This window comes from Bos indicus, chromosome 7 (genome assembly GCF_029378745.1).
Source record: "Bos indicus isolate NIAB-ARS_2022 breed Sahiwal x Tharparkar chromosome 7, NIAB-ARS_B.indTharparkar_mat_pri_1.0, whole genome shotgun sequence".
In the NCBI taxonomy this organism is placed as follows: Eukaryota; Metazoa; Chordata; class Mammalia; order Artiodactyla; family Bovidae; genus Bos; species Bos indicus.
The window spans coordinates 3204029-3220934 of record NC_091766.1 but is presented as its reverse complement, the minus strand read 5'-3'; the positions used below and the strand labels follow the sequence as shown (position 1 = coordinate 3220934).

Sequence of the window (16906 nt, the reverse complement as noted above, 5' to 3'; positions counted from 1 at the left end):
AAACCATAGCTTTGACTAGACGGACCTTTGTCAGCAAAGTAATGTTCCTGTTTTTAATATAGTATGTTTGTCATAGTTTTTCTTCCAAGGAGCAAGCATCTTTTAATTTCATGGCTGCAGTCACCATCTGCAGTGATTTTGGAGCCCAAGAAGATAAAGTCAGTCATTATTTCCATTGTTTCCTCATCTATTTGCCATGAAGTGATGGGACTGGATGCCATGATCGTAGTTCTTTGAATGTTTAGTTTTAAGCCAACTTTTTCACTCTCTTCTTTCACTTTCATGAAGAGGCTCTTTATCTCCTTTTTGCTTTCTGCCATGAGGGTGGTGTCATCTGAATATCTAAAGTTAATTATATCTCTACTGGAAATCTTGATTCCAGCTTGTGTGTAATCCAGCCTGGCATTTTGCATGATGTACTCTGCATATAAGTTAAATAAGCAGGATGACAATATATAGCCTTGACATACTCTTTTCCAATTTGGAACCAGTCTGTTGTTCCATGTCCAGTTCTAACTATTGCTTCTTGACCTGCATACAAATTTCTCAGGAGGCAAGTAAGGTGGTCTGGTATTCCCATCTCTGTAAGAATTTTCCAGTTTATTGTGATTCACAGTAAAAAGCTTTTGCTAGTCAATGAAGCAGATATTTTTCTGGAATTCTCTTGCTTTTTCAATGATCCAATGAATCTTGGCAATTTGATCTCTGGTTCCTCTGCCTTTTCTAAAACCAGCTTGAACATCTGGAAGTTCACATACTGTTGAAGCCTAGCTTCAAGAATTTGAGCATTACTTCACTAGTGTGTGATCAGATCAGATCAGTCACTCAGTCATGTCCAACTCTTTGTGACCCCATGAATCGCAGCACTCCAGGCCTCCCTGTCCATCACCAACTCCCGGAGTTCACTGAGACTCACGTCCATCGAGTCAGTGATGCCATCCAGCCATCTCATCCTGGGTTGTTCCCTTCTCCTCTTGCCCCCAATCCCTCCCAGCATCAGAGTCTTTTCCAGTGAGTCAACTCTTCACATGAGGTGGCCAAAGTACTGGAGTTTCAGCTTGAGCATCATTCCTTCCAAAGAAATCCCAGGGCTGATCTCCTTCAGAATGGACTGGTTGGATCTCCTTGCAGTCCAAGGGACTCTCAAGAGTCTTCTCCATCACTACAGTTCAAAAGCATCAATTCTTCGGCACTCAGCCTTCTTTACAGTCCAACTCTCACATCCATACATGACCAGAGGAAAAACCACAGCCTTGACTAGACGAACCTTTGTTGGCAAAGTAATGTCTCTGCTTTTGAATATGAGATGAGTGCAATTGTGCGGTAGTTTGAGCATTCTTTGGCACTGCTTTTCTTTGGGATTGGAATGAAAACTGACCTTTTCCAGTCCTGTGGCCACTGCTGAGTTTTCCAAATTTGCTGGCATATTGAGTGCAGCACTTTCACAACATCATCTTTTAGGACTGAAATAGCTCAACTGGAATTCCATCACCTCCACTAGCTTTGTTCATAGTGATGCTTCCTAAGGCCCACTTGACTTCACATTCCAGGATGTCTGGCTCTAGGTGAGTGATCACACCATCATGGTTATCTGGGTCATGAAGATCTTTTTTGTATAGTTCTTCTGTGTATTCTTGCCACCTCTTCTTAATATCTTCTGATTCTGTTAGGTCTATACCATTTCTGTCCTTTATTGTGCCCATCTTTGCATGAAATGTTCCCTTGGTATCTCTAATTTTCTTGAAGAGAGCTCTCGTCTTCCCATTCTATTGTTTTTCTCTTTCTTTGCATTGATCACTGAGAAGGCTTTCTTATCTCTCCTTGCTATTCTTTGGAATTCTGTATTCAAATGGGTATATCTTTCCTTTTCTCCTTTGCCTTTAGCTTCTCTTCTTTTCTCAACTGTTTGTAAGGCCTCCTCAGACAACCATTTTGGCTTTTTTGCCTTTTCCTCGGTTTGATCACCACCTCCTGTATAAATTTACAAACCCCTGTCCATAGTTCTTCAGGCATTCTGTCTATCAGATCTAATCCCTTGAATCTACTTGTCATTTCCCCTGTATAATTGTAAAGCATTTGATTTAGTTCATACCTGAATGGCTTAGTGGTTTTCCCTACTTTCTTCAATTTCGCCTGAAATTTGCAATAAGGAGTTCATGATCTGAGCCACAGTTAGCTCCTGGTCTTGTTTTTGCTGACTGTATATAGCTTCTCTATCTTCGGCTGCAAAGGATGTAATCCATCTGATTTTGGTATTGACCATCTGGTGATATCCATGTGTATAGTCATCCCTTGTGTTGTGGGAAGAGGGTTTTTGCTGTGACCAGCATGTTCTCTTGGCAATACTCTGTTAGCCTTTGCTCTGCTTGATTTTGTTCTCCAAGGTCAAATTTGGCTGTTACTCCAAATTTACCTTGACTTCCTACTTTTGCATTCCAGTTCCCTATGATGAAAAGGAAATCTTTTTAAAATTTTATTATTTTATTGAAGATTAATTGCTTTACAGAATTCTGCTGTTTTCTGTCAAACCTCAACATGAATCAGCCATAGGTATACATATATCCTCTCCCTTTTGAACCTCCCTCCTATCTCCCTCCCCATCTCACCCCTTTTGTTGTTAGTTCTAGGAGGTCTTGTAGGTCATCGTAGAACCGTTCAACTTCACCTTCCTTGGCATTAGTGGCTGGGGCATAGACTTCGATTACTGTGATATTGAATGGATTGCCTTGGAGACAAACAGAGACCATTCTGTCGTTTTTGAGATTGCACCCAAGAACTGCATTTTGGACTCTTTTGTTGACTATGAGGGCTACTCCATTTCTTCTAAGGGATTCTTACTCACAGTAATAGATATAATGGTCATCTGAATTAAATTCACTCATTCCAGTCCATTTTATTTCACTGATTCCTAAAAATCTCAGTGTTCACTCTTGCCATCTCCTGTTTTACCACTTCCAACTTACCTTGATTCATGGACCTAACATTCCGGGTTCCTATGCAATATTGTTCTTTACAGCATCAGACTTTACTTCCCTCACCAGTCATATCTACAGCTGGGCACTGTTTTCACTTTGGCTCAGCCTCTTCATTCTTTCTGGAGCTATTTGTCCACTGTTTTCCAGTAGCATATTGGGCACCTTATCCACCTGGGGAGTTCATTTTCAGTGTCATATCTTTTTGCCTTTTCATCACATAAATACCAAAGTTTATTTGTCTATTCTTCTGTTGACTGACATTTGTGTTGTTTCAGTTTGGGCGTCCTGTGAATAAAACTCTAATGAACATTCTTTTACAACTGTCTCTATGCACATGTGCTCTCATTGCTCTTGGGTGCTTACATGACAGTGTGATTACTTATTCATGTAGTTTTGAGAAACTGCAAAGGATTTTCCAAAGTGTGTGTACAATTTGACACTCTCTTCAGCACGACTATGAGCTACAGGTCTGTTTGTTGGACTACAAGTCTTTATTTTACCTTCATTTTTACAGATAATTTCCCTAGATATAGACTTCTGGGTAGACAGTTTTCTAGTTTAATTTTGTTTTGCAATAGTCTGATTCATTGTCTTCTGACTTGCATAGTTTTTAATGAAAAACTTGTAACTCTTATCCTTGATCCTCTGTGTTAAATATTTCCCACTCTCACTGCCTTAGGATTTTCCTTGACTTCATTTTGCAGCCATTTGACTGTGATCGTTCCTCCTTCCTCCCTTTTCTTTTGCTGCACTATATGGCCAGCGGGATCCTAGTTTCCTAACCAAGGATCGAACCCATGCCCCCTGCGGTGGAGGTGTCTCAACCACTGGACCATCAGGGAATTCCACTGACTATGATGTTCACTTGTTTTATTCTGGTGTGGGGTTCTCTGAAATTCTTGAATCTGTGATTATTATAGTCTTTAATCTTGGAAAATTCTTGTCCTTTATATCTCCACATATTTCTTATGCCCTACACTCTCTTCTTCTGGGACTAATTCCACATATGTTACACTGCTATTTTCCTACATCTCTTAAGGTTTTGCTTTATTCTCCACTCTTTTTCTTTTGTATTTTAGCATGGATAATAGCTATTGACCTATCTTCACATTTGCTGATTCTTTCCTCATTTTTGTCCAGTCTGCTGAAACACCTGTCGAAGAAATTTTAAAATTTCTGATAGTGTGTATTTCTGGCATTCCCAATTGATTGTTTTTTAATAGTTTCCATATCTCTGCTTTAAAATTCTTCATTTTTTTTCATGCTTGATTACTTCTTAATTTCTTTAACGTATTAATCATAGCTACTTTAAAGTTCCTTTCAGATACTTTCAATGTTTCAATCATCTCTGGGTCTGATTCTGTTCAATGTTACGTCTCTTGACAGTGGGTCCAGTGTTTTATTTCCCCTCCCCCCATACCTGTGTGTGTATGTGTGTGCGTGTATCTTTTCATTTTTGGTTGAATGCCAGATATTAAAGAAGAACACTTAAGACTAAAGTCTCTGTACCCCAAAACAGGCATTCCTCTTCTTCTGCTAAACCGTTAGGATGAGGAAGGTCTGATTCAGGCTAGTGAGAACTTGAACTGGGTTGTGGCTTCTGCTGTTGGTCTTGGTATCTGGGATTTTCCAGGGATGTGGGACTGTTCTGCTCTTCCTCCAGAATAGTGCACCTGTACCAGGCCCTGAGGACAGGAGTATGTGGTGCCTCCCACCACACACTACTGGTAGGAGGCCTTTGCTCCATATGTGAGAGGTAAGCAAAATGTGTTCTTTCAGGTCCCCAGTGGTAGGTGGTAATCTTCTGAACACCTACACTGAGATGTTCTCTCTGTGGTCCCTTGCTCTGCCCCAAGTATATTGCATGAGCTGCTAGTGAAGGCCTAGGAGAAAGACCTACCAGTGAGTGCAGTCCTCCTCTTGTCTGATTTCTCAGCATTCTGAACTGGCATCCTGGCCCACAATTGAATAGCTCATTGAAATTATAGCTAGCTGACTTCTCCCTTCCACTTTGTGTTGCACCTCTTCCTCTGTACTGTGATAATCATTTTCAGAGCTCATCATTCTGGATCTCTGTCCACCTGGTTCCACTTGGGCCTTGGCGTCTGTGTAAACATGACTGGGATGTTTTCTTCTACCTCTACACTGTCTTTATTCAATGTCTCAGGTGCTCCACAAGGCTTTTCACTCTTAACTGGTTACAACTCAGCCTTCTAGACCCGTGTGAGCTCTGGGAACTATGAAGTCTCATCTGGCTACTCTGCCCTTCCTGTAGAATTGTGTACTGTGTACCCATGGCTCAGGGTCCAATGGCAGACTGCAGGCACTAAGGCCTCCTGTGCTCCCCCAGGGGTCTTTCGCTCTGGCGTACCCTGATTCTGGCATCCACCTTTGCAGACTCCAGCTGCCTGTGCGCCTCTTCATGTTACAGCCTGGAATGTACTCCAAGAAGGATGATGAGGCCCTTACAGACCTTACCTCATCTGTTCTGTTTTCTCAGGGGCCACAGCTGTGCCCTGCCTCATGTTGAATGGGAAATAATTGCCTCCTAGGTAAATATGTTTACTGCTAGCTGATGGTAGAGGCAAGTTCACTCCCAGTTACCCCAATGTGGGCACAGTGAAAGGCCTCAGATAGATTTTTAGCTGGCTTAGTAGTTAAAAGTATTTTCCAACTGTATTTTACTACATTGCTTCTCCAGGATCACCAACCTTGAGTTTTTTTATTCCTTCTATTAACCATCTAATTTTTCCATGGCTTCTGTCCTGATACTGCCTTGCCAGTGTACTCAATAGAAACCACAAACACTGCTGACATTCTACTTCCCATCATCTTCCTTTGAGGTACACATTTGTTTACTCTAAAACTAATTCCCCTCTGGCACAGACTACACTATCCCCAAATAGATGCCCCTCCCCCCCCCACCCCATACCCACTCAGACCTGTCTTTAACCTGTGAGAATGACCCCTTTCTAGGGCAGAACAGGATCACTTATGCATTGGTCAGGCAAGTACAGGTTTCCTAGGACCAATTACCATATCCATTGGCAGAGACAAGGACACATGGAATAACAATCCACAAAACTTACTTCCCTGGTGACTCAGATGGTAAAGCGTCTGTCTACAATGTGAGAGACCTGGGTTCAATCCCTGGGTTGGGAAGATTCCCTGGAGAAGGAAATAGCAACCCACTCCAGTACTCTTGCCGTGAAAATCCCATGGATGGAGGAGCTTGGGGCAGGCTACTATCCATGGGGTCGCAGAGAGTCGGGCACGACTGAGAGACTTCACTTCACTTCTTGCTCACATTCTGTCATCCATTCACTCTCAGCTGATGGAGCTGTTTGCACTTGAGCTGCGACAATGGGGATGTAATGGGATGAACCAAGTCTTGGCTCTTACATCTCTCTCAGGAAGTGTCACGTGGCACATATTTAAACTCTACTGACAAAAGCCTCGGTCTCCACTGCAGAAAAGGGAGCCACATGGAGGGTGGGAGCAAGAGAAGGAGTTCTGGTGTGAGCCCACTAAGCCTTGGGGGAGCTCCAGTGTGTGCCCTGGGGAAAAGGAGTGAGAAGACCGTTCACTGGGCCTGCACTGCTTTTGACAGGCGACACTTCAAACAAGCTGCAGGAGGTACAGCTGCCTCTGGTCCCATTCCACTTGTGCCGACTGCTCTATGGACAAACAGACATTCTGCCGGACATGCTGTGTGCCGGAAACTTCAAGGACATGAAGACTGCATGTGAGGTGCGACCCACTGTGGGAATGGGAGGCTAAGCCCAGGGATTTCAGATGTTCTATATGCTTTAAGCCAGGAGCACTTCTGTTGGGTGGGTCAATGGTCCCCAGCAGCCTTGTTCCTATGGGGCTCAGAAGTACATCTCCATCCAGCCATGGGTTGAGCGGGAGACCACAGGGTGGCTTATGTGCAAATGCAGCGCAGGCCTCGGTCAGGCCCTGTGAACCACAGTGCTGGCCAGAGCAGCCCAGGGCTCCACGTTCTCCCAGGGGCCATGCTGACTGTCATCGCACAGCACCTACCCTCTACTTGCGGGACAGTGTAGTGAACACTGCTTGCCTGCAGCAGGCCTTCCCATTGACAAGGTGGGGCTGCATGAGTGGCGGGAGCCTGGGTCTATCCCACAGTGTTGGCATTGGGCCGCCCGCATGCAGGAGGCCCCAAACTCCCAGTTCACAAGAAACTCCTCTTTTTTCCAGGGTGATTCTGGGGGCCCGCTTGTCTGTGAATTCGACCGCACCTGGGTGCAAATTGGAGTAGTGAGCTGGGGGCAGGGTTGCACGTACCCTATGTATCCGACAGTTTTTGCCCGAGTCTCCTTTTTCTCAAAATGGATTCATCATCACATAGAAAACACACCCCTACCTCTTCAGCCACTCCCTGCCCTCTCCTCTACTCTGGGGGCCATCATCAGTGTCCTTATGACCTCATTGGCTGCCCCGTCAATGCTGTAAGAACCAAAACCCTCACCCAGCTTCCTCACGACTGCATGCCTCCATCCCTGCCCAGCTCCAGCCCCTCAAGCTCTCACCCACCTGAGCAAACTGAGGGCCATCAGCCAAGCTCACATGCAAGGTCCGGGAGGAGACTGATGAGGGCCACGCCCAGGAAGGCAGAGGCTGGTCTCATCACAGAAGGGTGGCGGTTCACGGGAGGGCAGAGTACATTTGTTGAGTGCTCCAGGCACCTAAGATTTGAGAAGATATTAAATGTTTACAAAGCAAGTGTCCCAGAAATCCTATATTTATCTTTCGACACAGAGTACAGCCTCCCTTTCACATGCAGAGTATGTTCATCACCCTGCCCTGTCAGAATGATGGGCAGAAGGGTGAGAGAAGGATAAACCAAACTACAGCATGTCTAGAAAGGACAACCATGTAAACACTGGTGTCTGGATATAGAATCCAGGGTGTGACCAAAGCTGGGGCAGAGGGTAAGTCATCATCTTAAAAACAGACCTATCAATATCAGAGTATTAAATACTTAAACATCTAATTTGGAAAATGGAAAACATGAGCTGAGAGTAGGCATGCAAAGGAAACTTAAAAAGGTAAAAGCAGAAATCAAAAGCCAAACAACAGAAAAAGCCAAACAACAGAAAACACTAAAATTAACATTTTAGAAATACCAATTTTAACAAAAAATCAAAAAGTAGGAAAGGACATCATGAATTTAATCAAGATATGATGTGAAACTAAAAATACACAAAATAAGAAATGACAAGGGGGATATATCCACTGAACATAAAAAATTTAAGAAATCCTAAGAGATATTATACAACTCTATGTAAATAAAGTCAAATGAAAGGTATCACTTTTTAGGAAATAACTAATTTACTGAAACTGATCCCAGTACAGACAGAAGGCTAGAGATCAAATTCCAAAGAAGAAATGGGGAAATTTAAGAAAAAAAAAAACTCTATCCTAGTGAAAGGCCTTAGCTGAGATGGCTTCCTTGGGAATCACATCAGGCCTTTAACCACAGGATTGTCCCAGTGCTGTCCATTCTGTTCTAGATACAGACAAAGGAGGAGAGTGTTGTGAAGACAAAAACTAATCACACACAAAAAACTAAGACAATCCAACCTATCAATTAACAAAAATCCTGATGAAATATTAACAGAATTCAACATTATTTTTTAAGTAATTCATTATAATCATGTAGGAATTATTCCAGTAATGCAAAGATAATTATTAGAAAACCCATAGATATAATTCACAATATTATTGCTTTTCTAAGGAGAATAAAATTAATGAAAAAATGTTTAACACATTCAAAATCCATTTCCAACTTTTAAAAAAGGAACCGATGGATAATAAGATATATAGTGTATTAGTCGCTCAGTCATGTCAAACTCTTTGTGCCCCCATGGACTGTAGCCCAACAGGCTTCTATGTCCATGGAATTTTCCAGGAAAGAATACTGGAGTAGGTCGCCATTTCCTACTCCAAGGATTCATCCTGACCCAGGGATTGAACACAGGTCTCCTGCATTACAAGCAGATTGTTTAGTGTCTGAGCCACCAGGGAAGTTCAGTAAGATATACATATATATATATATATATATATATACACATCAGCCTAAAAGCTAGCACTTTCCTTAGTGAGGGAATGAGTGCCTTTATGCTGAAATTAGGGTCACAGAAAGGTTGTTCCTTTATCCCTTGCTCCTTAATACCATATTGGAAGATTGGCCACCACAGCCACACTAGAGAATCATCCAGGGAAATGGAAAAGGGCCTTTTAATCTATCTCCTATTTTAAAACTTAGAAGGACTTCCCTGGTGGTCCAGTGGTTAAGACTCTGTTCTTTCAATGCAGGGGGCGGGAGTTCAGTCTCTGGTGGGGAACAAAGATTCCACATGCCATGCAGCAAAAATAAATACATTTTAAAAAAATAAATAAAAATTAAAAATGATATAAAACTGAATTTCTTTAAAAAGAAGACTTAGAGGATATCTGGAACACCCAAGAGAAAACTATGAAACTACCACAAATAGAAAGTTCAGTAAGGTCATTAGATAAAACATGACAAAATCAGTCTATATTCCCATTTTAAGATACATGATGAAAGACAAAACACCAATTATAATAACAATGAAAGAGATAAGATAACTATGACCTTAACAAAAAAATGTGAAAATTCATATGAGGAAATCCTTAAAATATTCCTGGGGATGGGGGGAGGGAATAAAAACCAAAATATCATACACAAAAATAAAAAGTAGATTTGGATGAATGATAAGATATCCTAGATTCTTGAACAGACAACTCAAAATGTGTTTTTCTTTTCTGGAGTTAGATAAATTGATTTCAAAGTTTATAGCAAAACACAGATAGGTGAGAAAACCCAGGAATAAAACTAAATTCAAGTCATGGTGGGGACTAAGCCAGCAGAAATTAAACTATCCCCCAAAGATGCTCAGATATGCAGATGACACCACCCTTATGGCAGAAAATGAAGAGGAATTAAAGAGCCTCTTGATGAAAGTGGAAGACGAGAGTGAAAAAGTTGGCTTAAAGCTCACCATTCAGAAAACTAAGATCATGGCATCTGGTCCCATCACTTCATGGGAAATAGATGGGGAAACAGTGGAAACAGTGTCAGACTTTATTTTTGGGGGCTCCAAAATCACTGCAGATGGTGACTGCAGCCATGAAATTAAAAGATGCTTACTCCTTGGAAGAAAAGTTATGACCAACCTAGATAGCATATTCAAAAGCAGAGACATTACTTTGCCAACAAAGGTCCATCTAGTCAAGGCTATGGTTTTTCCAGTAGTCATGTATGGATGTAAGAGTTGGACTGTGAAGAAAGTTGAGTGCCAAAGAATTGATGCTTTTGAACTGTGGTGATGGAGAAGACTCTTGAGAGTCCCTTGGACTGCAAGGAGATTCAGCCAGTCCATTCTAAAGGAGATCAGTCCTGGGTGTTCTTTGGAAGGACTGATGCTAAAGCTGAAACTCCAGTACCTTGGCCACCTCACGTGAAGAGTTGACTCACTGGAAAAACCCTGATGCTGGGAGGGATTGGGGGCAGGAGGAGAAGGGGATGACAGAGGATGAGATGGCTAGATGGCATCACTGACTCAATGGACGTGAGTTTGAGTGAACTCCAGGAGTTGGTGATGGACAGGGAGGCCTGGTGTGCTGCAATTCATGGGGTTGCAGAGTCAGACACGACTGAGCGACTGAACTGAACTGAAAAGATGCTACAATAATAACATTCCATACACTTGACAATTTGTGTCTGTGCATACACACAGTGGATAAAACACTCAGAATTGAGCCCAAATATATGCTGCTGCAGTCCATGGGTCACAAAGAGCTGGACACAACTTAGTGACTAAACAACAATAACATGTTGCAAAATCAGTGTATGGGAAATGTGTCACTTTAAATCACTGAAGATGTTTAAATTTTCAAAAGTGCAATTTGACATGGTCATATAAAGTTGGTCTTAGAAACAGTATACACCCTGACCAAGTAGACTTTTTTCCCAGCAATTTTGGAAGGGCTGATGTATTGCTGATTCTGCTGGTGATGCCAGTTGTCTCACTGTATCTCACTGTACACACTGTTCATTGAACCCAGGGTAGGTAAGGCACAAGCTAAGAGGAAGGAAGAGGACTCAAGGAGCCACAGAACTGTAGACAATTTATTCTCTCCTGGCTGATGTAGCAGTCATAACAGTACACACACTATATTCTCTCCTGTTGTGGCTGATCCAACAGCCAGCCGTGAGACAGCAGTAAGGTGCCGCCACTTTCTAAGTGAAGCTTATATATCCCTACAACACAAAGTAGCTCACGACCAAGTTAGCACCTCCTTATGCGCATGCGCAGCACTAAAAATCATCTCAGCTGTTACATAGTCAATATTTACAAAACATGGGGTGAGAGAGCCTGAACATACCAATTTGCTGTCTCCCCCTCAGGGTCTCTTGCTTCACATTCAGTGCCCAGTCCATCTTCTGTGATACTCCCTTGCAGAGTAACACTGACCCTTGGATTTATATCTTGCAACAGCAGTAGCTACAACAACAAACAGTTGCATCCCCAAGACATAGCAAAACCCAACGCCAGGTATCACCTGGAACTCGTGTTGCAGCTCTTGCCCTCACGGGGCTAGAAGAGCCACCCACCACATGTGCAGTGCCTTTATCTTCCACGGCCAAGCCCAGTCCACTATCTGTCTATGTGAGACTTCAGGAACGCCTCCACAGGGACAACTCTGCCTCTGTGGGGCTTTTATATTAAGGACCCGCAAAATCGCCCACAGGCACTGGGCCCACCCCTTCAAGGAGGGGATCTTTGTGGCAATCACAGCCCACCCACATGATTCCAAATGCTTTCACACTGTTCTAAATCTGCAAGAGAATCAGAATTAGTACCGCATCTTAGAACACAGCCTTTACAGTGTACTGTTCTACTAAACCTACATCACAGGACACAGCCGTTACAGTACTCTAAACCTACATCCCAGGACACAGCCTTTACACTATGCCTTCACACAAATCAGCCCATATTTGCATCCGCATAACCCATTTGGGACCCCTGCCAGCTCAGGCCCCCTTCAGGGTCTTTACATTTTCAAAATGGCATCTTGCAAGCCATCCCTCTACTTCTCTCAGTAAGGACCCACAAAACCCCCGACAGGTGCCGGGCCCACCCCTGTGTCCCAGAGTCACAAAAGCCAAGCTGCCAAGGTTCCCCTGGCTCTTGTCAAAACTGCTTACCCAAGTGGACCAACTCTGCCTGAGTATATGGTTTAACTGTCGTGAACTCAGTCACCCTGGGGGCCCCTTGAGGATGCCTCCCCCAGGCCACATGAGGTGCTCATGCTTCACTTTCTGCTGTACATGAATGGGCCTCACTGCCAAGTGGGAACCCACAGTCTCATTAACTTTCATCATCAGTGTCACTTACCGCCTCCCTGTCAGAGATGCTGGATTCATCAGAGCCACGGTGTTCTTGCTCTAACGCCAATATACATTGCTCTAGTCCTGCCGAGCATCTCCACACATCGCGCACCAGCACAGCATCACTGAGAGCACTGTCCATATTCGCCTTCAGGGCGGTCAGGAAAATCCACCCCACAGTGCCAGGCAGTCTGTGCAGCCTTGTTTGGCAAATGGGAACTCACCGCCTGTAACACCTTTTCAATGCTGTCCAGTGAACCGTCCACCACCTCTCAGTCTTCCACCAGATCCCAGGCTGAGAGAATCGCAGCCACATGGTACCACACGCTATATGGTGGCCACTGGCTTCCTCCATCGAGTGGAGCCTCAGGCTCCCCTACCTGCTGGGTATCCTGCCCACTACACCAATTATATTGCTGATCATCCAGTTTGCACTGTTCACTGAACCTAGGGTTCAGTGAACCCTAGGGTAGGCAAGGCGCTAGCTAAGAGGCAGGAAGAAGAGTCGAGGAACCATAGGAACTGCAGACATGTTTATTCTCTCTTGGCTGACGCAGCAGCCATCGCAGTATATGTGCTATATTCTCTCCTCTTGTGGCTGATCCAGCAGACACAGCCGTGAGGCAGCAATAAAGTGCCGCCACTTTCTAAGTGAAGTTCATATATCCCTACAACACAAAGTAGCTCGTGATCTAGTGAGCACCTCCTGATGGGCATGTGCAGTGCTACAAATGATCTCAGCTGTTACATAGTCATTATTTACAAAACGTGGGGCAAGAGAGCCTGAACACTCCATCTTGACCAGTTTGCTGTCTTCACACAGCTGAACACCAGAATTCTTTAGTACAAAACATACCCGTATTCATTCCAGGTACCAGTCACAAAGTATTTGTTGGGCACTGCTGTGAACCAAGCACTGTCAGGGCCTTGGAGTGACAAGAGGCACCAAAGCAATTAGTCTCTGCTGTCATTGGCCTTGTGTTTTGGCATAAAGCTGAGACAAAGCTGCACTCAGGGCCAGAGTGATGCATTCCCATCATTACGATCTGTAACACGAGTATTTTAACAGCAATAGGTTAAGATAAACTCTTAACTTCATTTGATATCTTTCCCTGTGTCTCCTTCATTCTCATCCGGGGCCACTGGGGATTCAGCTAAGGATGTATTCTTATTTACATTGTATACATCCTTCTGTAAAGAGGTAAGTAATTGCTAGCCATCTGGGTACAGCAATGCTGCCAGGAATACTCAGGCCCTGTATGTAGGACACAAGCTAGTCTGCAAGTGAGAGTTAAGTTTTCACTACACAGGTCAAGATGGAAGCTCTACCCTGTCAGGAATAGAGTTAATAACACAGCATGTGCAGTAGTAAACATACCAAACATCTTCTGTTGGAATGGAAATTGATGAAATACAACTTACTCAAGTCTCTGTGTCAATCAGGCAGAAAGCTTACATGGTAAAGTGGCCAATGGAAGCTGAGTGCTTCATGCATCCAAGCTGATCTTCATGCCTCAGTTCCTCTTCCTAATCTGCCTTAGCAAAGTTTTCTGGTTCCTGGTGAAACAGCACACATGATGGCTGCAGATGCAACCAAACTGCCTGGAAAAGTAAGTGCTCCAATGACACAACTCCCGCACACATATATCTGCATCAGAGACCACCACTCAGGAGAACAAAGTGGCAACTTAAACTGCATTTTGAATTGCTCTTATGGAGGCCTTAATAGCAGATTAATTTGTACATTTCTCAGTATTATTGATTGAACTAAAATTCAAATAATGACAGCAGGGAGTAACCCAGTCAAACAATAACCAAGAAAAAAAAAAGAAGCCAAAACTGCAAATCACACACACACAAAAGTTCTTAGAGACAAAACTTGTCTTACTATATCCAAATGAAAACAAAACTCATGTCAAAATCATGAAGGAAATAAGGGTAACAGTTATGAGAACCAATTGACAAAGAATGAAAATAGCAACAGAAAAGATGAAGCAGTTTATGAGAACCAGGACACTCTAATAACCAACTGAAGAAGCAGAAGTGAAGGTGACAATGCGTAGGGAAAGGGCCAGCAGGGTGGGCACAGCGGGCTGTTTTGATGAATTTGTTGACCTTGGGTAAGTCCCACGTTCTTATGCTGTGAGTACAAGTTCATCAACACAGTTAATGTGAGAGAATTTGTTTTTCAGGCATGATCTCAATAATATTTACAGAGAATCAAACAGAACATACATCTAGAAGTTTCAACCAGTGTTTAAAAATGGCTTTAGGGAGCTCCATACTACCAGCAAGATGGTGGAGTAGAAGGATGTGCGCTCATCTTCTCCTGCAAGAACACTAAAATTGCAACTAGCTGCTAAAAGCTTTAATTGGATTAAAGATTTACTGAGCATAGTTCTGCCCTCCAGAGTAAGACCCAGTTTTCCCCACAGCCAGTCCCTCCCATCTGGAAGCTTGCACAAGCCTCTTATCCTCATCAATCAGAGGGAAGACAGAATGAAAACCACATTTACAGAAAACTAACCCAAATGATCACATGGATCACAGCCTTGTGTAAGGCTATGAGCCATGCCGTGTAGGGCCACCCAAGACAGATGGGTCATGGCGAAGAGTTCTAACAAAATGTGGTTCATTGGAGAAGGGAATGGAAAACCACTTTAGTATTCTTGCCTTGAGAATGCCATGAACTGTATGAAAAGGCAAAAAGATATGACACTGAAATATGAACCTCCCAAGGTCAGTAGGTTATGCTACTAGAGAAGAGCAGAGAAATAGCTCCAGAAGGAATGAAGAGGCTGAGCCAAAGCAGAAATGATGCCCAGATGTGTCTAGTGGTGAAAGTAAAGTCCAATGCTGTAAAGAAGAATATTGCATAGGAACCTGAAATGGTATGTCCATGAATCAAGGTAAATTGAAAGTCGTCAAACAGGGGATGGTAAGAGTGAACATCGACATTTTAGGAATCAGTGAACTAAAATAAGACAGGAATGGGTGAATTTAATTAAGATGACCATTTCTTTAAGGGATTCTTGCCCACAGTAGTAGATAATTATATAGATATTAGTAGATAACTGTATCTATTACTGTGGGCAAGAATCCCTTAAATGGAATAGCCCTCATAGTCAACAAGAGTCCAAAATGTAGTACTTGGGTGCAATCTCAAAAACAACAGAATGATCTCGGTTTGTTTCCAAGGCAAACCATTCAATATCACAGTAATCCAAGTCTATGCCCCAACCACTAATGCTGAAGAAGATGAAGTTGAATGGTTCTATGAAGACCTACAAGACCTTCTAGAAATAACACCAAAAGAAAGAAAGAAAGAAAGAAAAGATGTCCTTTTCATCATAGGGGACTGGAAGGCAAAAGTAGAAAGTCAAGATATACTTGGAGTAACAGGCAAGTCTGACCTTGGATTACAAACTTAAGCAGAGCAAAGGCTAACAGAGTTTTGCCAATGAACGTGCTGATCATATCAAATACCCTCTTCCAACAACACAGGCGATGACTCTACACACAGACATCACCAGATGGTCAACACCAAAATCAGACTGATTATATTTGTTGCAGCCAAAGATGGAGAAGCTCTATACAGTCAGCAAAAACAAGACCTGGCGCTGACTGTGGCTCAGACCATAGGCTCCTTATTGCCAAACTCAGACTTAAATTGAAGAAAGTACGGAAAACCACTAGACCATTCAGGTATGACGTAAATAAAATCCCTTACGATTATACAGTGGAAATGACAAATAGATTCAAGGTATTAGACCTGATAGACAGAATGCCTGAAGAACTATGGACAGAGGTTTGTGACATTGTACAGGAGGCAGGGATCAAGACCATCCCCAATGGAAAAAAACTGCAAAAAGGCAAAATGGTTGTCTGATGAAGCCTTACAAATAGCTGAGAAAAGAAGAGAAGCTAAAGGCGAAGGAGAAAAGAAAAGATATACCCATTTGAATGCAGAGTTCCAAAGAATAGCAAGGAGAGATAAGAATGCCTTCTTAAGTGTACAATGGAAAGAAACAGAGGGAAACAATAGAACAGGAAAGACTAGAAATCTCTTCAAGAAAATTAGAGATACCAAGGGAACATTTCATGCAAAGGTGGGCACAATAAAGGACAGAAACAGTATTAAAGAAGCAGTATCTAACAGAAGCAGATATTAAAAATAGATATCAAGAATACACAGAAAAACTATACAAAAAAGATCTTAATGACCCAGATAATCACAATGATGTGATCACTCACTTACAGCCAGACATCCTGGAGTGTGAAGTCAGGTGGGCCTTAGGAAGCATTACAACCAACAATTCTTGAAGGTGATGGAATTTCAGCTGAGCTATTTCAAACCCTAAAAGATGATGCTATGAAAGTGCTGCACTCAACATGCCAGCAAATTTGGAAAACTCAGCAGTGGCCAGAGGACTGGGAAAGGTCAGTTTCATTCCAAGTCCAAAGAAGGGCAATGGCAAATAATGTTGAA

The 16906-nt window shown here is 42.9% G+C and overlaps 1 protein-coding gene and 1 long non-coding RNA gene across 4 annotated transcripts in view; one reads left to right on the top strand and one right to left on the bottom strand.

Annotated features, from left to right (window-relative positions):
* PRSS38 (serine protease 38) overlaps positions 1–7451 on the top strand; it is a 32030-nt gene extending 24579 nt beyond the window's left edge. Inside the window, exons 4-5 of the mRNA XM_070792420.1 lie at positions 6586–6725; positions 7197–7451. Coding sequence (XP_070648521.1) covers positions 6586–6725; positions 7197–7451 — 395 coding nt within the window. The remainder of the gene's footprint in view (positions 1–6585; positions 6726–7196) is intronic.
* Positions 1–16906, bottom strand: part of LOC139184022 (uncharacterized) — an 82581-nt gene that overhangs the window by 19387 nt on the left and 46288 nt on the right. Inside the window, exons 3-4 of one of the 3 annotated variants that reach the window (XR_011567438.1) lie at positions 7533–7684; positions 5917–6532 (exon numbers count right to left, since the gene is read on the bottom strand). This is a non-coding gene — a long non-coding RNA (uncharacterized lncRNA). Of the gene's footprint in view, positions 1–5916; positions 6533–7532; positions 7685–16906 lie in introns of those variants that run through there. The other 2 variants (XR_011567439.1, XR_011567437.1) reach the window with 2 other exon arrangements.